This window comes from Lichenostomus cassidix, unplaced genomic scaffold (assembly GCF_008360975.1).
Source record: "Lichenostomus cassidix isolate B80296 unplaced genomic scaffold, HeHo_3.0 HiC_scaffold_38, whole genome shotgun sequence".
In the NCBI taxonomy this organism is placed as follows: Eukaryota; Metazoa; Chordata; class Aves; order Passeriformes; family Meliphagidae; genus Lichenostomus; species Lichenostomus cassidix.
In genome coordinates this window covers 329,998-356,816 of record NW_028147440.1, presented here as the reverse complement: position 1 = coordinate 356,816, position 26,819 = coordinate 329,998, and the positions used below count along the sequence as shown (strand labels likewise).

The window sequence follows — 26,819 nt, the reverse complement described above, 5'->3', positions numbered from 1 at the left end:
GGTAAATTTTGGGATTTTTCACCACTCGTAGTTCCCAAACCTGCTGAGGAGTTGCTGCTGAGCTTCCAGATCTTTCTGCACTTTGCGGCGCATGTAGAAAATGGGGCAGTCCCGGCTGGAAAGTTGGGAAAATTTGGGAAAATTTGGGAATTTTTGGGAATTTTTGGGGGAAATTTGGGAAAATTCAGGGAAATTTGGGGGGAATCTGGGGATTTTTTGGGGAAATTTGGGAGAAATTTGGGGATTTTGGGGGATTTTTTGGGATGTTTGGGGAAATTTGGGGGGAATTTGAGGATTTTTTGGGGAAATTTGGGAGAAATTTGGGGGAAATTTGGGGATTTTCTGGGGATTTTTGGGGCATATTTGGGATTTTTTGGGGAAATTTGGGGGAAATTGGATTTTTGGGGGAAATTTGGGGATTTTTTGGGGAAATTTGGGGATTTTGGGGAATTTTCTGGGGATTTTTGGGGCATATTTGGGATTTTTTTGGGGAAATTTGGGGAAAATTCGGGATTTTTTGGGGAAATTTGGGATTTTTGGGGGGAATTTGGGAATTTTTAGGGGAAATTTGGGGGAAATTTGGGAGTTTTGGGGGAAATTTGGGGATTTTTCAGGGAGATTTGGGGATTTGAGGGCAAAATTTGAGACTTCAGGGGGAAATTTGGGGAAAAGTTGGGAATTTTTTTGGGAAATTTGGGGATTTTTGGGGAAATTTTGAGAATTTTTGGCGAAATTTTGGGGAAATTTGGGGAATTTTTGGGGAAATTTGGGAGAAATTTGGGGGAAATTTGGGGAAATTTGGGGATTTTTGGGGATTTTTGGAATTTTTGGGAATTTTTGGGGGAAATTTGGGGAAAATTCAGGGAAATTTTGGGGGAATTTGGGGATTTTTGGGGGAAATTTGGGGGAATTTGTGGAATTTGGGGATTTTCTGGGGATTTTGGGGCATATTTGGGATTTTTTTGGGAAATTTGGGGAAATTTGGGGATTTTGGAAAAATTGGGATTTTGGGGAAAATATCGGGAATTTGGGGAAATTTGGGTAAAATTTGGGGATTTTGGGATTTTTGGGGGAAATTTGGGGAAAATTTGGGATTTTTGGGGGAATTTGGAAATTTTTGGGAATTTTTTTGGAAATTTGGGAATTTTTGGGGAAAATTTGGGGAAATTTGGGAGTTTTAGGGGAAATTTGGGGATTTTTGGGAATTTTTTTGGGAAATGTGGGGAAAATTTGGGATTTTTGGGGAAATTTTGGGATTTTGGGGGAAATTTGGGGAAAATTTGCGAATTTTTTGGGGGAATTTGGGGATTTTTGGGGAAATTTGGGGATTTTTTGGATTTTCTGGGGAAATTTGGGATTTTTTGGGGAATTTTTGGGGGAAATTTGGGGATTGTTGGGGAAATTTGGGGACTTTTGGGAATTTTTTTGAGGAATTTGGGAGAAATTTGGGGGAAATTTGGGGAAATTTGGGATTTTTTTTTGAAATTTGGGATTTTTTGGGGGAAATTTGGGGACATTTTGGGAAGTTTAGGGATTTTTTAGAGAAATTTGGGGAAAATTTGGGAATTTTTGGGGGTGATTTTTGGGCTATTTTTGGGGTGGTTTTGGGACGATTTTTGGGGTGATTTTTGGGTGTTTTTGGATGATTTCTGGGGCATTTTTGGGATGATTTTTGGGCTATTTTTGGGGTGATTTTGGGATGATTTTTGGGTGTTTTGGGGTTGGTTTTGGGGTTGATTTTTTCAGTTTTTTAAGGAAATTTTTGGGGTTCTTAATGGGAATTTTTGGTGCAATTTTAGTGGGATTTTTGTAGGATTTTGGGGCTTTTTTGGGGCTATTTTTGGGGTGATTTTTGGGCTATTTTTGGGGTGGTTTTGGGGTGATTTTGGGTGTTTATGGGTTGGTTTTGGGGTTGAGTTTTTCAGTTTTCAAAGGGAATTTTTGGGGTTTTTTATGGGAATTTTTTGTGAATTTTTTGTGCGATTTTAGTGGGATTTTTGTGGGATTTTGGGGCTATTTTTGGGGTGATTTTCGGGTGGTTTTGGGATGATTTTTGGGCTGATTTTGGAGCTATTTTTGGGGTGTTTTTGGGCTATTTTTGGGGCGATTTTTGGGATGATTTTTGGGCTGGTTTTGGGTTGTTTTTGGGCTATTTTTGGGGCGGTTTTGGGATGATTTTTGGGGCGATTTTGGGGTGATTTTTGGGCTATTTTTGGGGTGATTTTTGGGATGATTTTTGGGCTGATTTTGGAGCTATTTTTGGGGTGTTTTTGGGCTATTTTTGGGGCGATTTTGGGGTGATTTTGGGCTATTTTTGGGGCTATTTTTGGGGTGATTTTGGGGTGTTTTTGGGCTGATTTTGGGGTCATTTTTGGGCTATTTTTGGGGTGATTTTGGGGTATTTTTGGGCTGTTTTTGGGGTGTTTTTGGGGTGATTTTCCAGACCAACCTGGTGCAGAGCACATCCTGCAGCAGGGAGTTTTGGCACCTTTGGCATTGACTCCACAGCCGAGAGAAACTTCTCTCCAAGTGCCACAGCTGGGACACCTGGGGGGGAAAAAACTCCCAAAATTCAAATTTGGGACCCAAAAAAATGAACTCAGGACCCCAAAAAACCCCAAAATTCAGCCTCAGGAACCCAGAAAAACCCAAAAAAAGTGAATTTCGGACCCAAAAAACCCCAAAATTCACACTCAGAACCCAAGAAATCCCCAAAATTCACACTCAGGAACCAAAAAACCCCAAAATTCACACTCAGGAACCAAAAAAACCCCAAAATTCAGAGTCAGGAACCAAAAAAACCCCAAAAATTCACACTCAGACCCCCAAAAACCCGAAAAAACCCCAAATCCTCCCAAAAAACCTCAGAGAACTCCCCAAAAACCCTAAAGAAAACCCCAAAAACCAAACCCCCAAAAAAAACCCCCAAAACCCCAGAAAACTCCAAAACTCCCAAAAAACAGAAAACCCCAAAAAACCCCAAAAAACCCCAAAAAAACCCCAAAAAATCCAAAAAAAATCCCCAAAACCCCAAAATCCTCCCAAAAACCTCAGAAAACTCCCCAAAAACCCTAAAAAAAACCCCCAAAACCCTAAGAAAAACCCAAAAAAACCCAAAACTCCCCTCAAATAAACAGAAAAGCCCCAAAAAAACTCCCAAAAAACCCCAAAACTCTCCCCCCAAAACCAAAAAAAATCTCTGAAAAACCCCCAAAAAACCCAAAAAAACCCCAAGAAAACCCCCAGAAAACCCCAAAACTGCCCCAAAAAACCACGGAAAAACCCCAAAAAAACCCAAACTCCCAAAAAACTCCCAAAAAACCCCAAAAAACCACAGAAAACCCCAAACCCCAAAACTCTCCCCCAAAACCCAAAACCCCCCAAAAACACAGAAGAAACCGAAAAAACCCCCAAAACTCTCCCCCAAAAAACCCCAAAAAAACCCCAGAAAACCCCAAAACTCCCCCAAAAAACACGGAAAAAAACAAAACAAAAAAAACCCCAAACTTCCAAAAAACCCAAACTCCCCAAAAAACTCTCAAAAAACTCCCCAAAAATCCCAACAAAACCCCAAGAAAACCCCCAGAAAACCCCAAAACTCCCCCAAAAAACCACGGAAAAAAACCGAAAAAAAACCCCAAACCTCCAAAAAACTCCAAACTCCCCAAAAAACTCCCAAAAAACTCCCCAAAAATCCCAAAAAACCCAAAAAAACCCCAAAATCTCAACTCCTCCCACCTCCTTCTGGTAGAGCTCTGACTCCCTCTGGCGGCAGAAATCGCAAACTGCACCTGCAGGAAATCGGGGATTTTGGGGTTTTGGACCCAAAATTTTGGGGGATTTTGGGGTTAATTAATATGGGAATTTCGGGGGTTAATTAGGAGAGAGAGTTAATTAGGGCAGGGGGTTAATTAAGGGGTTAATTAATTAATTAGGGTTGGGGTTTTTACCAGGACGGAGTTCAATTTAGCTTTAATTTTGGGGGATTTTGGGGTTTTGGACCCAAAATTTTGGGGAATTTGGGGTTAATTAATTGAGGATTTCGGGGGTTAATTCGGAGAGAGAGTTAATTAGGGCAGGGGGTTAATTAAGGGGTTAATTAATTAATTAGGGTTGGGTTTTTACCAGGATGGAGTTCAATTTAGCTTTAATTTTGGGGTTTTGGACCCAAAAATTTTGGGGAATTTTGGGGTTAATTTATTTGGGGATTTCGGGGGTTAATTAGGAGGGAGGGTTAATTAGGGCAGGGGGTTAATTAAGGGGTTAATTAATTAATTAGGGTTGGGGTTGTTACCAGGATGGAGTTCAATTTAGCTTTAATTTTGGGGGATTTTGGGGTTTTGGAACCAAAATTTTGGGGTTAATTTATTTGGGAATTTTGGGGGTTAATTAGGAGAGACGGTTAATGAGGGGATGGGGTTAATTAAGGGGTTAATTAATTAATTAGGGTTGGGGTTGTTACCAGGATGGAGTTAAATTTAGCTTTAATTTTGGGGGATTTTGGGGTTTTGGACCCAAAATTTAGGGGAATTTTGGGGTTAATTGATTTGGGAATTTCAGGGATTAATAAGAAGAGAGGGTTAATGAGGGCAGGGGGTTAATTAAGGGGTTAATTAATTAATTAGGGTTGGGGAGTTCAGTTGTAGAGTTCAATTTTGGGATGAAAAGGTTAAATTTCGGGGAATTTTGGGTTTCCAGGACCCAATTTTTTTGGGAATTTTGAGGTTAATTAAAAGGTAGAGAGTTAATTAAGCTAATTAATTAACTAATTAGGGTTGGCTTCTCACTGTGATGTGGCAAAGCTCACTTTAGGGCAGGGAAACTTCAATTTTGGGGGATTTTGGGCGATTTTGGGTCTCCAGGACCCAATTTTTTTGGGAGTTTCGAGGTTAATTTAAAAGATAGAGTGTTAATTAAGCTAATTAATTAACTAATTAGCGTTGGGGTCTCACTGTTGTGGCACAGAGATCAATTTTGGGGTGGCAAAACTTCAATTTTGGGTGATTTTGGGTCTCCAGGACTCGATTTTTGGGGGAATTTTGACATTTTTAATTAGGAAAAAAGGATTAATTAAACTAACTAACAAACTAATTAGCATTGGGGTCTCACTGTGGTGGTGAAAAGATCAATTTTGGGGATGGAGAAAATTCAATTTTGGGTGATTTTGGGCGATTTTGGGTCTCCAGGACTCGATTTTTTGGGGAATTTCGCCATTTTAATTAGGACAAAAGCATTAATTAGGCTAATTAATTAGCTAATGAGGCTGATCTCACCGTGATGAGGCAGCACAGCTCTGCAGCCAATGCAGCTGCTGCGCTTGGAGGTGAAAGCTGAGAGTTTCCCAGCCTTGGCTGTCAGCAGGGTTTTGCAGCGAGTGTGATCTCCACCTGGAAAAATAAAAATATTTGGCAAAAAACATCCAAAATTATCCCAAAATTATCCCAAAATTGTGAGTCAGGATCCCAAAAAACTCCTAAAAAAATCCCCAAATTTTTAGGGTTCACAGAATCCCAGAAATCCCCAAAATTCCCTGCAAAAATCCCAAAAATTCAGCCCCAAAATCCCAAAAATTCAGCCCAAAATTCCTCCAAAATCCCAAAAATCCAACCCAAAAAATGACTCAGGAAGTCCAAAAAAAACCCAAATTTCTAGGCTTCACAGAACCCCAAAAATCCCAAAATTTGCCCCAAAAATTTCCTCCTAAAACTGCAAAAATTCAGCCCAAAATTTCCCCCAAAATCCTCCTTGGCTGTCAGCAGGGTTTTGCAGCGAGTGTGATCTCCGCCTGGAAAATCCCAAAAAAATTTGGCAAAAAACATCCAAAATTATCCCAAAATTGTGAGTTGGGATCCCAAAAAACTCCTAAAAAAATCCCCAAATTTTTAGGGTTCACAAAAACCCAAAAATCCCAAAAATTCCTCCTGAAAATCCCAAAAATTTCCTCCTAAAACTCCAAAAAATTCAGCCCCAAATTCCTCCCAAAATCCCAAAAATCCAACCCAAAAAACGACTCAGGAGCTCCAAAAAAATTCCCAAATTTCTAGGGTTCACAGAATCCCAGAAATCCCAAAAATTTCCTCCCCAAAATCCCAAAAATTCAGTCCTAAAACTGCAAAAATTTCCCCAAAATTTCCCCAAAATCCTCCTTGGCTGTCAGAAGGGTTTTGCAGCAAGTGTGATCTCTGCCTGGAAAATCCCAAAAATTGGTCAGAAAAACCCAAAATTATCCCAAAATTGTGAGTTGGGATCCCAAAAAACAGCTAAAAAAATCCCAAAAATCTCAGGTTTTTTAGGATCCCCAAAATCCCCAAAACTCCCCATAAAATCAAAAAAAAATTCCCCCTGAAACTCCAAAATTTCCACCCCAATTTCCCCCAAAATCCACCCAAAAATCCACCCCAAAAACCAATTCAGGATCCCCAAAAAAACCCCAAATTTTTGACTTTCCAGAACCCCAAAAACCCCAAAAATTCCTCCCAAAAATCCAACCCAAAAAACTACTCAGGAGCCCCAAAAAAATCCCAAAAAAACCCCAAAAATCCCAGTTTTCCCAGGAGCTCCAAAAGTCCCAAAAAAGCCCAAAATTTTCCCCAAAATCACCCCAAAAATCTGATTTAGGATCCCCAAAAATCTTTTAAAAAATTCCCAAATTTCTAGGCTTCCCAGAACCCCAAAAATCCCAAAAATTCCTCCCGAAAATCCCAAAAATTCAGTCCAAAATTCCTCCCAAAATCCCAAAAATTTCCCCAAACATCTGAGTTGGGATCCCAAAAAACTCCTAAAAAATCCCCAAATTTCTAGGGTTCACAAAACCCCAAAAATTCCAAAAATTCCTCCTGAAAATCCCAAAAATTTCCTCCTAAAACTCCAAAAATTCAGCCCAAAATTCCTCCCAAAATCCCAAAAATCCAACACAAAAAAATCCCAATAAAACCCAAAAAAAATCCGTTTTCCCAGGAGCCCCAAAAATCCAAAAGTTTCCCTCAAAATCACCCCAAAAATCTGAGTCAGGATCCCCAAAAAATCCCTAAAAAAATTCCCAAATTTCTAGACTTCCCAGAACTCCAAAAATCCCAAAAAATCTCCCCAAAAATTCCTCCAAAAATCCCAAAACTTCAGCCCAAAATTCCTCCTAAAATCCCAAAAATCCAACCCAAAAAAGGACTCAGAAGCCCCAAAAAAATCCCAAAAAAGCCCCAAAAATCCCAGTTTTCCCAGGAGCTCCAAAAGTCCCCAAAATCCAAAAATTTCCCCAAAAATCCACTCTGAAACCCCAAAAATTCCCCCAAAAATCCCGGAAATCCCAAGACCCCTAAAACCCCAAAAATTCCCCCAAAATTCCCCCAAAATTCCCCCAAAAATCCCCCAAAATCTCCTCCAAAACTCCAAAAATTCCCCAATTTTCCTTATTTTTGCTGAATTTTCCTCATTTTTGGGCTGATTTTCGTGGGGATTTTTTTGGGGAATTTTCCCAAATTTGGGATTTTTTTGGGAATTTTTGGGATAACTCACTCAGCAGCATCTCTGGGGCTCTGAATGGAGTAAATTTGGGGGAATTTTGGGTGGATTTTGCTCATTTTTGAGCAAATTTCACTCATTTTTGGGTGAATTTTCCTCATTTTCCACCCGATTTTTGTGGCCTTTTTTGGGAATTTTCCCAAATTTGGGAATTTTTTTGGGAATTTTCGGGATAACTCACACAGCAGCATCCCTTGGGCTCTGAACTGAGTAAGTTTAGTGGAGTTTTGGGTGGATTTTGCTCATTTTTGGGCAAATTTTGCTCAAATTTCATCGGATTTTTGCCGTTTTTGGTCGGATTTTCACTGGGATTTTTTGGGAATTTTCCCAAATTTGGGAATTTTTTTGGAATTTTTGAGATAACTCACAGAGCAGCATCTCTGGGCTCAGAATGGAATAAATTCAGGGGAATTTTGGGTGGATTTTGCTCATTTTTGGGTGGATTTTGCTCATTTTTGGGCGGATTTTGCTCAATTTTCATCGGATTTTTGCCATTTTTGGTCGGATTTTCACAGGATTTTTTTGGGAATTTTCCCAAATTTTGGGATTTTCGGGATTTTTCGGGATCACTCACGCAGCAGCACTTGCTGGGCTCTGAATGGAGTAAATTCAGGGGAAATTTGGGTGGATTTAGCTCGATTTTTGCTCATTTTTGGGTGAATTTCGCTTGTTTGTTGCCCAATTTTCGCCATTTTTCACACGATTTTCATGGGATTTTTTTTGGGAATGTTCAGGAATTTTGGGATTTTTTGGGAATTTTGGGATAACTCACGCAGCAGCACTTGCTGGGCTCTGAATGGAGTAAATTCAGGGGAATTTTGGGTGGATTTTGCTCATTTTTGGGCATATTTTGCTCGTTTTTGGCCATTTTTGGTCGGATTTTTGCGGGATTTTTTTTGGGAATTTTCCCAAATTTTGGGATTTTTTGGGATCACTCACGCAGCAGCACACTCTGAGCTCTGCCCTCGCCCAGGATTGGCTCGAAGATCCTCAGCAGAGGTCGATTTTGGGCAAATTTCACTCATTTTTGGGCATATTTTGCTCGATTTTCATCGGATTTTCGCCGTTTTTGGTCGGATTTTTTGGGGAATTTTCCCAAATTTTGGGATTTTTTGGGCTAACTCACGCAGCAGCACTTGCTGGGCTCTGCCCTCGCCCAGGATTGGCTCCAAGATCCTCAGCAGAGGTCGATTTTGGGTGGATTTTGCTCATTTTTGGGCAAATTTCGCTTGTTTTTCGCCCAATTTTCGCCATTTTCCACCCAATTTTCACGGGATTTTTTTGGGAATTTTGGGATTTTTGGGATCACTCACGCAGCAGCACTTGCTGAGCTCTGCCCTCTCCCAGGATTGGCTCCAAGATCCTCAGCAGAGCTCGATTTTGGGCAAATTTCACTCATTTTTGGGTGAATTTTCCTCATTTTTCACCCGATTTTTGCCATTTTTGGTCGGATTTTTTTGGGAATTTTCCCAAATTTTGGGAATTTCGGGATCACTCACGCAGCAGCACACTCTGGGCTCTGCCCTCGCCCAGGATTGGCTCGAAGATCCTCAGCAGAGGTTTGCTCAGCTGCTGCTCCAGGTAGTACTGAGTGTCGATGGGCAGGTTCTGCTCCAGGGCGAACACGGGGTCCTGCGGGGGAAATTTGGGAAAATCTGGGGTTTTTTTGGGAAAATTTGGGGAAATTTGGGAAAATTTGGGGAAATTTGGGAATTTTTGGGGATTTTTCGGGGAAATTTGGGGATTTTCTGGGGATTTTTGGGGACATTTGGGGGGAAATTTGGGGATTTTTTGGGGAAATTTGGGGATTTTCAGGGAAATTTGGGAGTTTTTTGGGGAAAATTTGGGGATTTTTGGGGAAATTTGGGGATTTTCTAGGGATTTGAGGGCAAAATTTGGGGATTTTCAGGGAAATTTGGAGGTTTTTTGGGGAAGATTTGGGGATTTTTGGGGAAATTTGGGAATTTTTGGGGATTTTCTGGGGATTTTTGGGGAAATTTGGGGATTTTTGGGGATTTTCTGGGGATGTTTGGGGAAATTTGGGGATTTTTGGGGATTTTTCGGGAAAATTTGGGGATTTTCTAGGGATTTGAGGGCAAAATTTGGGGATTTTCAGGGAAATTTGGGAGTTTTTTGGGGAAGATTTGGGGATTTTTGGGGAAATTTGGGAATTTTTGGGGATTTTTGGGAAAATTTGGGATTTTTTGGGGGAAAATTTGGGATTTTGGGGAAAATTCAGAGATTATTTGGGGATTTTTGGGAGAAATTTAAGGGATTTTGGGGAAAATTTGGGGATTTTTGGGGAAAATTTGGGGATTTTTTGCTTTTTGGGATATTTTATAGGATTTTGGGAGAATTTTGGGATTTTTTGGGGGAATGGGTGTTTTTGGGGATATTTGGGAAAATTTGGGGTTTTCAGGGGAGATTTGGGAATTTTTAGGGGAATTTGGGGTCCTGGGGGATTTTTGGGGATTTTCTGGGGATTTTCGGGGAAATTTGGGGTTTTCAGGGGGAAATTTGGGGGTTTTGGGGTGAAATTTAGGGAAAATTTGGGGGTTTTGGAGTGAAATTTGGCAAAAAATTGGAAATTTTTCGGGATATTTGGGAATTTTTGGGGGAAATTTGGGGAAAATTTGGGAATTTTTGGGGGGAAAACTCCCAAATTCCCCCAAAACCCCCCAAAATTCCCAAATTCCCCCAAAATCTCCCCAATTTTTAGTATTTATGACCCAAAATGGCCCCAAAATTCCCAATTTTCCCCCCAAAAACTCCCAATTTCCCCCAATTTTTGGGTCTCTCTGACCCCCAAATGATCCCAAAATCCCCAAAATTTCCCCAAAATTCCCAAATTTTCCCCCAAAATCTCCACAATTTTTGGTATTTATGACCCCAAAATGGCCCCAAAATCTCCTATTTTTCCCCCAAAAACTCCCATTTTTTGGATCCCTCTTACCCCAAATTCCACCAAAATTCCCCAAATTTGCCCAAAATCTCCAGAATTTGCCCCAAAACCTTGGATCTGGTGTAAGCTGCTTCCCCTTGAACCCCAAAATTCCCAAATTTCCCCCCAAAAACTCCCAATTTTTCGAAATTTTTGGGTCTCTCTGACCCCAAATGATCCCAAAATCCCCAAAATTCCCCCAAAATGGCCCAAAAACCCCAAAATTCCTCCAAAATTTCCCAAATTCTCCCCAAAATCTCTCCAATTTTTGGTATTTATGACCACAAAAATCTCATTTTTCCTCCAAAAACTCCCAATTTCTCCCAATTTTTGGGTCTCTCTGACCCCAAATTTTCCCAAAATTGCCCAAAATTCCCCAAATTTGCCCAAAACTCCCAGAATTTGCCCCAAAACCTCGGATCTGGTATAAGCTGCTTCCCCTTGAACCCCAAAATTCCCAAATTTCCCCCCAAAAACTCCCAATTTCTCCCAATTTTTAGGTTTCCCTGACCCCAAATGATCCCAAAATTCCCCAAAATGACCCAAAATCTCCCAAATTCCCACCAAAATCTCCCCAATTTTTGGTATTTATGACCACAAAAATCTCATTTTTCCCCCAAAAACTCCCAATTTCTCCCAATTTTTGTGTCTCTCTGACCCCAAATTCCCCCAAAATTGCCCAAAATTCCCAAAATTTTCCCAAAATTGCCCAAAATCCCCGGAATTTGCCCCAAAACCTCGGATCTGGTGTAAGCTGCTTCCCCTCGAACCCCAAAATTCCCAATTTTTCCCCCAAAAACTCCCAATTTCCCCCAAAAACTCCCAATTTCCCCCAATTTTTGGGTTTCTCTGATTCCAAATGACCCCAAATGATCCCAAAATTCCCCAAAATGACCCAAAATTCCCAAATTTCCCCCAAAATTTCCCAAATTCTCCCCAAAATCTCTCCAATTTTTGGTATTTATGACCACAAAAATCTCATTTTTCCTCCAAAAACTCCCAATTTCTCCCAATTTTTGGGTCTCTCTGACCCCAAATTTTCCCAAAATTGCCCAAAATTCCCCAAATTTGCCCAAAACTCCCAGAATTTGCCCCAAAACCTCGGATCTGGTATAAGCTGCTTCCCCTTGAACCCCAAAATTCCCAAATTTCCCCCCAAAAACTCCCAATTTCTCCCAATTTTTAGGTTTCCCTGACCCCAAATGATCCCAAAATTCCCCAAAATGACCCAAAATCTCCCAAATTCCCACCAAAATCTCCCCAATTTTTGGTATTTATGACCACAAAAATCTCATTTTTCCCCCAAAAACTCCCAATTTCTCCCAATTTTTGTGTCTCTCTGACCCCAAATTCCCCCAAAATTGCCCAAAATTCCCAAAATTTTCCCCAAATTTCCCAAAATCTCCGGAATTTGCCCCAAAAAACCTCAGATCTGGTGTAAGCTGCCTCCCCTTGAACCCCAAAATTCCCAATTTTCCCCCCAAAAACTCCCAATTTCTCCCAATTTTTGGGCCTCTCTGACCCCAAATTCCACCAAAATTCTCCCAAAATTTCCCAAATTCCCCAAAATTGCCCAAAATCTCTGGAATTTGCCCCAAAACCTCGGATCTGGTGTAAGCTGCTTCCCCTTGAACCCCAAAATTCCCAATTTTTCCCCCAAAAACTCCCAATTTCCCCCAATTTTTGGGTTTCTCTGACCCCAAATGATCCCAAAATTCCCCAAAATTGTCCAAAATCCCCCAAAATTCTCAAATCCTACCAATTTTTGGTATTTGTGACCCTAAATGACCCAAAAAATCTCATTTTTCCCCCAAAAACTCCCAATTTTTGGGCTCCTTCTGACCCCCAAATGACCCAAAATTGCCCAAAATTCCCAAAATTTGCCCAAATTTGCCCAAAATCTCTGGAATTTGCCCCAAAACCTCGGATCTGGTGTAAGCTGCCTCCCCTTGAACCCCAAAATCCCCAATTTTTCCCCCAAAAACTCCCAATTTTTCCAAATTTTAGGGTCTATCTGACCCCAAATGACCCAAAATTACCCCAAATGATCCCAAAATTCCCCCAAATGACCCAAAATTCCCAAATTTCCCCCAAAATTTCCCAAATTCCCACCAAAATCTCCCCAATTTTTGGTATTTATGACCACAAAAATCTCATTTTTCCTCCAAAAACTCCCAATTTCTCCCAATTTTTGTGTCTCTCTGACCCCAAATTCCCCCAAAATTGCCCAAAATTCCCAAAATTTTCCCAAAATTGCCCAAAATCCCCGGAATTTGCCCCAAAACCTCGGATCTGGTGTAAGCTGCTTCCCCTCGAACCCCAAAATTCCCAATTTTTCCCCCAAAAACTCCCAATTTCCCCCAAAAACTCCCAATTTCCCCCAATTTTTGGGTTTCTCTGATTCCAAATGACCCCAAATGATCCCAAAATTCCCCAAAATGACCCAAAATTCCCAAATTTCCCCCAAAATTTCCCAAATTCTCCCCAAAATCTCCCCAATATTTGGTATTTATGACCACAAAAATCTCATTTTTCCCCCAAAAACTCCCAATTTCTCCCAATTCTTGTGTCTCTCTGACCCCAAATTTTCCCAAAATTGCCCAAAATTCCCAAAATTTTCCCAAAATTGCCCAAAATCTCTGGAATTTTCCCCAAAAAACCTCGGATCTGGTGTAAGCTGCTTCCCCTTGAACCCCAAAATTCCCAATTTTTCCCCCAAAAACTCCCAATTTCTCCCAATTTTTAGGTTTCCCTGACCCCAAATGACCCCAAAATTTCCCAAAATTCCCCAAAATTGTCCAAAATGCCCCAAAATTCTCAAATCCTACCAATTTTTGATATTTGTGACCCTAAATGACCCAAAAAATCTCATTTTTCCCCCAAAAACTCCCAATTTTTGGGCTCCTTCTGACCCCAAATTCCCCCAAAATTGCCCATAATTCCCAAAATTTTCCCAAAATTGCCCAAAATCTCCGGAATTTTCCCCAAAACCTCGGATCTGGTGTAAGCTGCCTCCCCCCTGGCTCCGCTGACGATGACGTAAGGAACTCTGTCGCCCAGGGAAGGAGCACTGCCCGGGTCTCTGCGCCGCAGTCTGGGGGAAAAAACACCAATTTTGGGAAAAAATGTAACATTTGGGGAAAAATATAAAATTTTGGGAGAAAACCAGAAAAAAATCTGACGAAAAAAGGCGAAAATTTGGGGAAAAAACGTGAAAATTGGGGGGAAAAAGATGAAATTTTGGGGAAAAATCCCAAAATTTGCCACCCAGGGAAGGAGCATTTGGGGGAAAAATGGGAATTTTGGGAAAAAATATGGAATTTGGGGAAAAACCACAAAATTTTGGGAGAAAAACAAAAATCTGACAAAAAAAGGCGAAAATTTGGGGAAAAAACGTGAAAATTGGGGGGAAAAAGATGATATTTTGGGGAAAAATCCCAAAATTTGCCACCCAGGGAAGGAGCATCTGGGGGAAAAATGGGAATTTTGGGAAAAAATATGGAATTTGGGGGAAAAAACCAAAATTTTGGGAGAAAAACAAAAAATATGACAAAAAAAGGCGAAAATTTGGGGAAAAAATGTGAAAATTAGGGGGAAAAACATTAAATTCAGAGGAAAAACAAAAAGAAAATGGAGAAAAAACATCAAAATTTGGGAAAAACATAAAATTTGGGAGAAAAATCCAAAATTTTGGGAGAAAAGCAAAAAAAATCTGACAAAAAAAGCAAAAAATTGGGGAAAAAACATTAAAATTTTGCCAAATTTGGCAAAAAAATGTAAAAATTAGGGGAAAAAACATGAAAATTGGGGAAAATCCCAAATTTGGGGAAAATGTAAGAAAAAAATTCTGAAATTTGGGTGGAAAATGATGAAATTTGGGGGGAAAAATCCCAAAATTTGTCCTGCAGGGAAGGAGCATTTGGGGGAAAAAATGGGAATTTTGGGAAAAAATATGGAATTTGGGGAAAAAAATCAAAATTTTGGGAGAAAAACAAAAAAATCTGACAAAAAAAGCAAAAATTTGGTGAAAAACGGAAAATTAGAGGGAAAGATGAAATTTGAGGGAAAAATACAAAATTTGGGGGAAAACACCAAAATTTGAAAAGATGAAAATTTGGGAAAATTCCAAATTTGGGGAAAAACATGAGAGTTGGGGGGAAGAAAATTCTGGAATTTGGGTGGAAAATGATGGAATTTGGGGGAAAAATCCCAAAATTTGTCCTCCAGGGAAGGAGCATTTGGGGGAAAAAATGGGAATTTTGGGAAAAAATATGGAATTTGGGGGAAAAAACCCAAAATTTTGGGAGAAAAACAAAAAAAATCTGACCAAAAAAAGGTGAAAATTTGGGGAAGAAACGTGAAAATTGGGGGGAAAAAGATGAAATTTTGGGGAAAAATCCCAAAATTTGCCACCCAGGGAAGGAGCATCTGGGGGAAAAATGGGAATTTTGGGAAAAAATATGGAATTTGGGGAAAAACCACAAAATTTTGGGAGAAAACCAAAAAAAACTGGAGGAAAAAAGCAAAAAATTTGGTGAAAATACATGAAAATTAGGAGGAAAAAGATGAAATTTGGAGGGAAAAATACAAAATTTGGGGGAAAAAACACCAAAATTTGGGGAAAAAGATGAAAATTGGGGAAAATCCCAAATTTGGGGAAAAACATGAGAGTTGGGGGGAAGAAAATTCTGGAATTTGGGTGGAAAATTCTGGAATTTGGAAAAATCCCCAAATTTGTCCTCCAGGGAAGGAGCATTTGGGGGAAAAAATGGGAATTTTGGGAAAAAATATGGAATTTGGGGGAAAAAACCAAAATTTTGGGAGAAAACCAAAAAAATATGACAAAAAAAGGCAAAAATTTGGGGAAAAAATGTGAAAATTAGGGGGAAAAAGATGAAATTTGGAGGGAAAAATACAAAATTTGGGGGAAAAACCATCAAAATTTGGGAAAAACATGAAAATTTGGGGAAAATCCCAAATTTGGGGAAAAACATGAGAGTTGGGGGAAGAAAATTCTGGAATTTGGGTGGAAAATGATGGAATTTGGGGGGAAAAATCCCAAAATTTGTCCTCCAGGGAAGGAGCATTTGGGGGAAAAAATGGGAATTTTGGGAAAAAATATGGAATTTGGGGAAAAAAATCAAAATTTTGGGAGAAAACCAGAAAAAAATCTGACGAAAAAAGGCGAAAATTTAGGGAAAAAACGTGAAAATTAGGGGGAAAAAGATGAAATTTGGGGGAAAAATCCCAAAATTTGCCACCCAGGGAAGGAGCATTTGGGGGAAAAAATGGGAATTTTGGGAAAAAATATGGAATTTGGGGAAAAACCACAAAATTTTGGGAGAAAACCAAAAAAAACTGGAGGAAAAAAGCAAAAAATTTGGTGAAAAAACGTGAAAATTAGAGGGAAAAAGATGAAATTTGGAGGGAAAAATACAAAATTTGGGGGAAAAAACACCAAAATTTGGGGAAAAAGATGAAAATTTGGGGAAAATCCCAAATTTGGGGAAAAACATGAGAGTTGGGGGGAAGAAAATTCTGGAATTTGGGTGGAAAATGATGAAATTTGGGGGAAAATGATGAAATTTGGGGGAAAAATCCCAAAATTTGTCCTCCAGGGAAGGAGCATTTGGGGGAAAAAATGGGAATTTTGGGAAAAAATATGGAATTTGGGGGAAAAAATCAAAATTTTGGGAGAAAAACAAAAAAAATCTGGAGAAAAAAAAGGCAAAATTTGGGGGAAAAAACGTGAAAATTAGAGGGGAAAACATTAAATTTGGAGGGAAAACCAAATAAATTTGGGGAAAAAACACCAAAATTTGGGAAAAAATACAACATTTGGGTGAAAAAACTAAAAGTTTGGGAGAAAAGCAAAAAAAAAGACAAAAAAAGCAAAAAATTTGGGGGAAAACATGAGAATTTGGGGAAAAAAGATCAAAATTTGGGGGAAAAACACCAAAATTTGGAGATAAAAACATGGAAATTTGGGAGAAAAAGAAAATTCAAAATTTGGGGGAAAAAATCCTGAAATTTGGGTGGAAAATGATGAAATTTGGAGGGAAAAATCCCAAAACTTGGGGGGAAAAATCCCAAAATTTGTCCTCTAGGGAAAGAGCACTGCGGTGGAATTTGGGGGAAAAAATGGGGATTTTGGGAAAAAATATGGAATTTGGGGAAAAAACCCCAAAATTTTGGGAGAAAAACAAAAAAATCTGACAAAAAAAGGCAAAAATTTGGGGAAAAAATGTGAAAATTAGAGGGAAAAAGATGAAATTTTGGAGGGAAAAATACAAAATTTGGGGGAAAAACCACAAAAATTTGGGAAAAAACATGAAAATTGGGGAAAATCCCAAATTTGGGGAAAAACATGAGAGTTGGGGGAAAAAATTCTGGAATTTGGGTGGAAAATTCTGGAATTTGGGTGGAAAATGATGGAATTTGGGGGAAAAATCCCAAAATTTGTCCTGCAGGGAAGGAGCATTTGGGGGAAAAAATGGGAATTTTGGGAAAAAAATATGGAATTTGGGGGAAAAAACCCAAAATTTTGGGAGAAAAACAAAAAAAATCTGACCAAAAAAAGCAAAAAATTTGGTGAAAAAACCCAAAAATTGGAGGAAAAAACCACAAAAATTGGGGGCAAAACATGAAATTTTTTGATTTTTTGGGCCATTTTTGCACCGATTTTTTCGGGATTTTTTTTGGGAATCTCAGGAAATTTAGGAATTTTGGGAATTTTGGGATTTCTCATCTCCCAGCCAGAACCACATGGGATTTGGAGATCATTTTTGGATCATTTTTGGGTCATTTTTTGGGGTTTTCACCCCATTTTTTGGGATTTTTGGGCCATTTTTGCACCGATTTTTTCGGGATTTTTTTTGGGAATCTCAGGAATTTTGGGAATTTCAGGAATTTTGGGATTTCTCACCTCTCAGCCAGAACCACGTGGGATTTTTGGGTCACTTTTGGGTCATTTTTGGGTCATTTTTGGGGTTTTTTCTTCGATTTTTGGTCCATTTTCGCACCGATTTTTTCGGGATTTTTTTTGGGAATCTCAGAAATTTTGGGAATTTCAGGAATTTCAGGATTTCTCACCTCTCAGCCAGAACCACATGGGATTTTTGGGTCACTTTTGGGTCATTTTTGGGTCGTTTTTGGGGTTTTTTCTTTGATTTTTGGGTCATTTTCGCACCGATTTTTTCGGGATTTTTTTTGGGAATCTCAGAAATTTTGGGAATTTCAGGAATTTTGGGATTTCTCACCTCTCAGCCAGAGCCACGTGGGCCTGAGGAGCACTTTGAGCCATTTTTGGGTCATTTTTGGGTCATTTTTGGGGTTTTTTCTTCGATTTTTGGGCCATTTTTGCACCGATTTTTTCGGGATTTTTTTTGGGAATCTCAGAAATTTTGGGAATTTCGGGAATTTCGGGATTTCTCACCTCTCAGCCAGAGCCACATGGGCCTGGGGAGCACTGTAGGCATCAGCAGCTCGAGTTAACTCTTTGGTGATCACCAGCTGGGAAATGTCAATCCGGTTGCAAAGCAGATCCGAAATCACCTCCTGGGCGTGAGCCACAGCTCCCTGCGGGTCCCTGGAAGGGAATTTGGGGGTCAGAAAACCAAAAATATATCCCAAAATTTTTTAGGGATTTTCATCTCCGTTTTTCAGAATTTTTCCCCCTTTTTTTTGGCCTTTTTTTCCCATTTTTTCACCATTTTTTGGCTGTTTTTTACCATTTTTTAAGCTATTTTTGGCCTTTTTTTCCCCATTTTTTCCCCCATTTTCCAGCTATTTTTTTCCCCATTATCCTCCATTTTTTTCTCCATTTTTTGGTTATTTTTTCCCATTTTTTGCTATTTTTTTTACTCATTTTTCAGCTATTTTTCCCCATTTTTTGCCTATTTTTTCCCCATTTTTTGCTTTTTTTTTAGCTATTTTTCCCTATTTTTTTCGCTAATTTTTGGCCTTTTTTCCCCATTTTTTCTTCATTTTTTCCCCCATTTTTCCCCCATTTTTTCCCCCATTTTTTGCTTTTTCCCCTATTTTTTGCTTTTTTCGCTATTTTTTGGCTTTTTTCCCCATTTTTCGCTATTTTTTTAGCTTTTTTTCCTCCATTTTTCTCCCATTTTTTATCCCATTTTTTAAGCAATTTTCCCCATTTTTTCCCCAATTTTTTGGCTATTTTTTCCCTAATTTTTCATTTTTTTTCTGCATTTTCCCCCCCCATTTTTTGGCTATTTTTTCCCTTTTTGTGGAATTTTTCCCTATTTTTCCCATTTTTTCCAATATTTTTCTCCTTTTTTTTCCCATTTTAAGCTATTTTTTTGCCTATTTTTTCCCATTTTTTAGCTTTTTTTTCCCCATTTTTAAACTATTTTTTGCCATTTTTCAGCCTTTTTTTTTTTGCTCATTTTTGGCTTTTTTCCATTTTTCCCCCAGTTTTTCCCCATTTTTTGGCCTTTTCCCCCATTTTTAAGCTATTTTTTTCTCCGTTTTTGGCTATTTTTTCCCATTTTTCTCACTAATCTTCAGCCTTTTTTCCCCATTTTTTCCATCATTTTTCTCCTTTTTTTTGCCTATTTTTCCCCTTTTTTTTAGCTATTTTTTCCCATTTTTCAGCCATTTTTTGTTGTTCATTTTTGGCCTTTTTTTCCCATTTTTGGGTGTTTTCTCCCTTATTCCATGAAGGGATTTGGGGGTTCCAGGGGCTCTGAGCAACAGCTCCCTGGGGGTCCCTGGAAGGGAATTTGGGGGAAAAAAATACAAAATTCACACCAAAAAAATTTGGGGAATATTTTTCCCTTTTTTCCTCTTTTTTTTGGCTTTTTTTCCCATTTTTTCCCTCATTTTTTGGCTATTTTTCGGCTATTTTTCCCTATTTTTTGCTAATTTTCGGCCTTTTCCCCCCATTTTCTCCAGTTTTTTCCCCAATTTCTCACCTGTGCAGCAGAATCCTCCTGAGCCAGAAGACAATTCTCTCATTTTGGGCCATTTTGGGTTTATTTCCCCATTTTTTCCCCATTTTTTGCTCTAATTTCCCCATTTTTCGCTCTATTTTCCCCATTTTCTCACCAATTTTCACCATTTTTTCACCATTTTTCCCCATTTTTTCCCCAATTTCTCTCCCACCTGTGCAGCAGGATCCTCTTCAGACAGGCTGTCACCAGGTTGGCAGCCAGGGGACAATTACCTCATTTTGGGTTGATTTCCCCATTTTTCACCCATTTTTCGCTCTATTTCAGTTATTTTTTCACCAATTTTCCCCATTTTTTCACCGATTTCCCCCATTTTTCCCCATTTTCCCTCATTTTCTTGCAGCCAGGGGACAATTATCTCATTTTGGGCCATTTTGGGTTTATTTTCCCCATTTTTTCCCCATTTTTTGCTCTATTTTCTACATTTTTTGCTCTATTTTTGCCATTTTTTCACCGTTTTTTCCCGTTTTTTCACAGATTTTTCCCCAATTCCCCACCTGTGCAGCAGGATCCTCTTCAGACACGCTGTCACCAGGTTGGCAGCCAGGGGACAATTCTCTCATTTTGGGTTGATTTCCCCATTTTTCACCCATTTTTCGCTCTATTTTAGTTATTTTTTCACCAATTTTCCCCATTTTTTCCCCATTTTTTTCCCATTTTTCCCCAATCCCCACCTGTGCAGCAGGATCCTCTTCAGACACGCTGTCACCAGGTTGGCAGCCAGAGGACAATTCTCTCTTTTTGGGCCATTTTGGGTTTATTTCCCCATTTTTTGCTCTATTTTCCCCATTTTTTCACCAATTTTCCCCATTTTCTGGCAGCCAGAGGACAATAATCTCATTTTGGGTTGATTTCCCCATTTTCCATCCACTTTCCACTCAATTTTCCCCATTTTTTGCTCTAATTTCCCCATTTTTTGCTCTATTTTCGTTATTTTTTCACCGATTTTCCCCATTTTTTCACCGTTTTTTCCCGTTTTTTCACAGATTTTTCCCATTTTCCCCACCTGTGCAGCAGGATCCTCTTCAGGCACGCTGTCACCAGGTTGGCAGCCAGGGGACAATTGTCTCTCCTGACAGCCTCCAGCCCTTTGCAATCCAATTTTGGGTTTTTCTCTGATCCTCCCGGGAAGCAAAGGCCGGCATAGCGCTTCTTGCTGATCAGCAGGTAGGGCAGGTACACCTGAAAATTGGGGAAAAATTGGGATCAGGAACTCCAAAATTCCCCCCAAAAAATTTATCCTGTTTTTTGGGAATTTTTCCTGATTTTTTTCCTACTTTTTTAGTATTTTTACCTTTTTTTTTAGTATTTTTTAAGTATTTTCCCTGATTTTTTTTCTATTTTTTAAGTACTTTTACCCATTTCTTAGCTTTTTTTCCCCATTTTTCTCCCTTTTTTTGCTATTTTCCATCTAATTCAGAACCCCCCCCCAACTTTCAGGACTGAAACCCAAATTTTTGGGCCCCCAAACCCCAAATTTTGGGTCTCCTCTAATTTTTTGTGTATTTTTAAACTATTTTTACCCATTTTTTTACTATTCCCCCCCATTTTTCGGGGAAATTCAGGACCCCTCCAATTTTCAAGACCAAATTCCAAATTTCAGGACCCCAAAACCCCAAATTTTTGACCCAAAACCCCCAAATTTTGGGTTTCCCCTGAGTTTTTAACCATTTTTCCCCCATTTTTTCACCCATTTTTTACCTTTTTTCACCCATTTTTCCCATTTTTCGGGGAAATTCACAACTCCCCAATTTTCAGGACCGAAATCCAAATTTCAGGACCCAAAACCCCAAATTTTTGACCTCAAAAACCCCAAATTTTTTGGGTCTCCTCTATTTTTTTTGGTATTTTTAAACTATTTTTCCCCCTTTTTTTTCCCTTTTCTCACCCATATTTTACCCTTTTTTCCCCATTTTTTCCCACTTTCCATCTATTTCAGAACCCCCCAAATTTTGGGACTCAAAACCCCAATTTTTGGACCCCAAAACCCAAATTTTGGACTCCAAAACCCCCAAATTTTTGGGATTCCTCCATTTTTAACATTTTCTTTTGGGTATTTTTAAAGTATTTTTCCCCATTTTTTTCTCTTTTCACCCATTTTTTCCCATTTTTCGGGGAAATTCAGAATCCCCCAATTTTCAAGACCAAAATCCAAATTTCATGACCCCAAAAACCCCAAATTTTGGGTCTCTTCTTATTTTTTGGGTATTTTTAAACTATTTTTACCCTTTTTTTACCCTTTTTTCACCCATTTTTTCCCATTTTCCACCTAATTCAAAAACCCCAAATTTTGGACTCCAAAACCCCCAAATTTTTGGGATTCCTCCATTTTTAACCTTTTCTTTTGTCTTTTCAAACTATTTCCCCCATTTTTTAACCCTTTTTTCACCCATTTTTTAACTTTTTTTACCTTCTTTCACCCATTTTTCCCATTTTTTTGGGAAATTATAAACCCCCCAATTTTCAAGACCAAAATCCCAATTTTTTGGACCCCAAAATCCCCAAATTTTTGACCCCAAAACCCCCAAATTTTGGGTTTTTCTCTCACCTTCTCGAACTCCAGGCGGATGGGGGAGGGGAAGTGCCCCGAGACCCACAGCGCCACCTGGCGGCCAAGGTGAGCAGCTTCGGCCACCGTGGGAACGGCCAGGCGACACATCACCGAGTCGGTGTCACCGTAAACCACCTGGGGACACCGAAAATGGGATCAGCGACCCCAAAAACCCCAAAAACACCCCAAAAATACCCCAAAAACCACCCAAAATTACCCAAAAAATCACATTTTTATAGCAAAAAAGTGCATTAAAATAGCCCAAAGTGCCCCAAAATGGTGACATCAGCGAGTCGGTGTCACCGTAAACCACCTGGGGACACCGAATTCGGGATCAGCGACCCCAAAAACCCCAAAAACACCCCAAAAATACACCAAAAATCTCATTTTTATAGCAAAAAAGTGCATTAAAATAGCCCAAAATGCCCCAAAATGACATCCCAGGTGACATCACCGAGTCGGTGTCACCGTAAACCACCTGGGGACACCGAAAGTGACATCAGCGACCCCAAAAACCCCAAAAACACCCCAAAAATACACCAAAAATCTGATTATTGTAGCAAAAAAGTGCATTAAAATAACCCAAAATGCCCCAAAATGACATCCCAGGTGACATCAGCGAGTCTGTGTCACCGGAAACCACCTGGGGACATCGAATTCGGGATCAGCGACCCCAAAAAACCCCAAAAATCACCCCAAAAATACCCCAAAAATCTGATTATTGTAGCAAAAATCGGCATTGAAATAACCCGAAATGTCACTGAAATAACCCAAAATGTCCCAAAATGGTGACATCACCGAGTCTGTGTCACCGTAAACCACCTGGGGACATCAAATTCGGGATCAGCGACCCCAAAAACCCCAAAAAAACACCCAAAAATACTCAAAAAATACCCCAAAATACCTGGAAAATGTCATTTTTATAGCAAAAAATGTCACTGAAATAATCCAAACTGCCCCAAAATGACATCCCAGGTGACATCAGTGAGTCTGTGTCACCGTAAACCACCTGGGGACACCGAAAGTGACATCAGCGACCCAAAAAACCCCAAAAACACCCCAAAAAAACTTTAAAAATACCCGAAAACACCCCAAAAACCGTCACTTCTATAGCCCAGAAAACACCAAAAATTGCCCCAAAAAACCCCAAAATGCCCCAAAAAAACCCCCAAAAAACCCCAAAATGCCCCAAATCCTCCCAAAACCGCCCCAAATCCCACCAGGTGTGTCTCACCTGCACATCTGGATACTCGCTCTCCACCAGCTGTTTGGTTCTCTCGATCATTTGCCGCCCAAATCCCGTCACGCTCTGCAGGTGAGAACAGGTGAGAACAGGTGAGATTTGGGTATCCCAGGTGTGTCCCAGGTGTGTCTCAGGTATGATTTGGGTGTCTGAGGTGTGATTTGGGTGTCTCAGGTGTGATTTGGGTGTCCCAGGTGTATCCCAGGTGTGTCCAGGTGTGATTTGGGTCTCTCAGGTGTGCCCAGGTGTGTCTGTGACCCTCCCAGGTGTATCCCAGGTGTGCCCAGGTGTGTGTCTGACCCTCCCAGGTGTGTTACCTGTCCCAGGTGTACCCCAGGTGTGTTTGGTCTGTCCCATGTGTCCCCAGGTGTGCCCCCCAGGTGTGTTTGGTCTGTCCCATGTGTCCCCAGGTGTGCCCAGGTATATCACAGGTGTGCCCAGGTGTATCCCAGGTGTCCCCAGGTGTACCCCAGGTGTGCCCAGGGGTATCTCAGGTGTACCCCAGGTGTCTCCAAACCCCTCCCAGGTGTGCCCAGCTGTGTCTGTGACCCTCCTAAGTGTGTCCCAGGTGTGCCCAGGTGTATCCAGGTGTATCCCAGGTGTCTCCAAACCCCTCCCAGGTGTCCCCAGGTGTCCCAGGTGTGTCTCACCTGCGATATCTCGAGGCAGGGCAGTTTTCCCGCCTGCGCTCCGGTGAAGCCGTACACGGAGTTGGCGCTCACCTTCAGCGCCAGCTGCCTGCCGTCCAGCACCTGCCGCCGCGCCGGGTCCTGCTCCTCGGCCAGGGCCGCCTTCACCCTGCGGGGGGGAGGGACAGGTGAGCTCACCTGGGCACACCTGAGCTCACCTGGGCAAAAATCCCCATCAAAATCCGCCCAGAAATCACCAAAATTCGTATTAAAATTAACCCAAAATGACCCAAATTCACTCAGTCTGGGTCCTGCTCCTCGGCCAGGGCTGCCTTCACCCTGCGGGGGGGACACCTGAGCTCACCTGGGCACACCTGAGCTCACCTGGGCAAAAATCCCCAGCGAAATCTGCCCAGAAATCACCAAAATTCACCAAAAAATCACCAAAATTCACATTAAAATCAACCCAAAATGACCCAAATTCACTCAGTCCAGGTCTTGTTCTTCAGCCAGGGTGGGTTTGACCCTGTGGGATGGACAGGTGAGCTCACCTGGGCACACCTGAGGGGAATTCCCAAAAATCCCCAGCGAAATCTGCCCAGAAATCACCAAAATCTGCCCAAAATTCACATTAAAATCAACCCAAAGTGACCCAAATTCACTCAGTCTGGGTCCTGCTCCTCGGCCAGGGTGGGTTTGACCCTGTGGGATGGACAGGTGAGCTCACCTGGGCACACCTGAGCTCACCTGGGCAAAAATCCCCATCGAAATCCGCCCAGAAATCACCAAAATCCTCATTAAAATCAACTCCAAATCAGCCGAAATTCACCCCGAAGTGTCCCACAGTGACCTCAAGCTGTCCCCAGGTGTATCCCAGGTGTGCTCAGATGTATCCAGGTGTGTCCCAGGTGTGCTCAGGTATATCCCAGGTGTATCCAGGTGTGTCCAGGTGTGCCCAGGTATGCCTCAGGTGTGTCCAGATGTATCCCAGGTGTGCCTCAGGTGTATCCCAGGTGTGTCACAGGTATCCCCAGATGTGTCTCACCTGTCCCAGGTGTCCCCAGCCGTGTCCCAGGTGTGTCACCTGCCCGCCTAGATGTCCCCAGGTGTGTCCCTGTCCTCCCCCAGGTGTATCCCAGGTGTCCCCAAGCCCCCCAGGTGTGTCCCCAGGTGTATCTTTGTCCTGCCGAGATGTCCCCAGGTGCAGCCAGGTGTATTCCAGGTGTGTCCCTGTCCCCCCACGTGTGTCCCCAGGTGTGTCACCTGCCCCCCCAGGTGTGTCCCAGGTGTGTCTCACCTGTCCCAGGTGTATCTCTGTCCCCCCAGGTGTATCCCAGGTGTGTCCCCAAGCCCCCCAGCTGTGTCCCAGGTGTCCCCAGGTGTGTCATTCCCTCTCCCCTGTGCCCAGGTGTGTCCCAGGTGTCCCCAGGTGTGTCTCTGTCCCCCCCAGCTGTGTCCCCAGGTGTGTCCCACCTGCCCCAGGTGTCTCCAGGTGTGTCCCCAGGTGTGTCTCTGTGTCCCCCAGGTGTCCCCAAGCCCCCCACCTGCCCCCCCCAGGCACGTCCCAGGTGTGTCTCACCTGTCCCCAGGTGTCCCCAAGCCCCCCAGCTGTGTCCCCAGGTGTGTCCTCACGTGTGTCTCTGTCCCCCTCAGGTGTCCCCAAGCCCCCCAGGTGTGTCTCTGTCTCACCTGGCCCAGGTGTGTCCCTGTCCCCAAGCCCCCCAGATGTCCCTAAGCCCCCCAGGTGTGTCCCCAGGTGTGTCTCTGTCCCCCCAGGTGTCCCCAGGTGTGTCTCACCTTTCCCAGGTGTCCCCAAGCCCCCCAGGTGTATCTCTGCGCCCCCAGGTGTGTCACCTGCCCCCCAGGTGTGTTCCTGTCCCCCCAGCTGTGTCCCAGGTGTGTCTCTGTCCCCCCAGGTGTGTCACCAGGTGTCCCCAGGTGTGTCTCACCTTCCTCCCAGGTGTCCCAAGCCCCCAGGTGTATCTCTGCGCCCCAGCTGTGTCCCAGGTGTGTCTCTGTCCCCCCCAGGTGTGTCCCCAGGTGTGTCACCTGTCCCCCGGTGTGTCTCTGTCCCCCCCAGGTGTGTCACCTGTTTCCCCCAGGTGTGTCACCTGTCCCCAGGTGTGTCCCTGTCCCCCCCAGGTGTCCCCAGGTGTGTCTCACCTGTCCCAGGTGTCCCCAAGTGTGTCCCTGTCCCCCCCAGGTGTGTCTCTGTCCCACCAGGTGTCCCCAGGTGTGTCTCACCTGCTCCTGGCTGCCAGCAGCCCCTGCAGCACTCTGGGCAGAACTCCTTGGCGCACCTGGGGAGTCACAAAGTGCTCACCTGTCGGCGTGCGGATGAACTCGCTGGGGCCCAGCCTGGGGAGAGACCAGTATGGACCAGTATGGACCAGTACGGACCAGTATGGATCAGAATACACCAGTAAAAACCAGTATGGACCAGTATGGACCAGAATAAACCAGTAAAAACCAGTATGGATCAGAATAAACCAGTATGGACCAGTACAGATCAGCGTAACCCAGCATGAACCAGTACAACCAGTATAACCAGTATGAACCAGTACGGACCAGTATACACTAGTATAGACCAGTAAAAACCAGTGTAACCCAGTAAAAACCAGTATGAACCAGTATAAACCAGTAGTAACCAGTATGGACTGGAATAAACCAGCATGAACCACTAAAGCCCAATATAAACTAGTAAAAAACAGCAAAAACCAGTATAAACCAGTATAAACCAGTATAAACCAGTCCCATTTTGGGTCATTTCGGGTCATTCCCACTCCCTCCCAGTACAAACCAGTCCAAACCAGTACAAACCAGTATAAACCAGTACCCACCCGTGTTTCTGGGCTCCGTTTTGGGTCAGTAAAGTGGAATAACACAAGTTGTGAGTGATCCCAGTATAAACCAGTATAAACCAGTATAAACCAGTATAAACCAGTCCCATTTCGGGTCATTTCGG

General features: G+C 41.8%; 1 protein-coding gene across 1 annotated transcript; it reads right to left on the bottom strand.

Moving 5' to 3' along the window:
- LOC146422854 (DNA polymerase delta catalytic subunit-like) lies at positions 1-26,819 on the bottom strand. The gene is made up of 13 exons (XM_085045337.1): positions 26,695-26,819; positions 26,099-26,212; positions 23,876-24,023; positions 23,217-23,291; positions 21,980-22,117; positions 20,438-20,613; positions 17,895-18,047; positions 13,451-13,553; positions 9,018-9,150; positions 5,274-5,387; positions 3,739-3,791; positions 2,450-2,547; positions 1-115 (listed from the first exon to the last, which is right to left on the bottom strand). Exons 1-13 carry the CDS (start codon positions 26,802-26,804, stop codon positions 19-21), a joined length of 1,512 nt encoding a protein of 503 aa, XP_084901463.1. The 5' UTR covers positions 26,805-26,819; the 3' UTR covers positions 1-18.

Bases quoted from the DNA above. Each gene is read 5' to 3' on its own strand.
- LOC146422854 (XM_085045337.1), bottom strand. From the start codon at position 26,804: ATGGGACTGGTTTATACTGGTTTATACTGGTTTATACTGGTTTATACT. The intron at 20,614-21,979 runs GTGAGAGAAAAA...CCCAATTTTCAG, and splicing joins TCCGCCTGGAGTTCGAGAAG to GTGTACCTGCCCTACCTGCT. The intron at 9,151-13,450 runs GTTTTGGGGAAA...TTTCCCCCGCAG, and splicing joins CAGCTTACACCAGATCCGAG to GACCCCGTGTTCGCCCTGGA.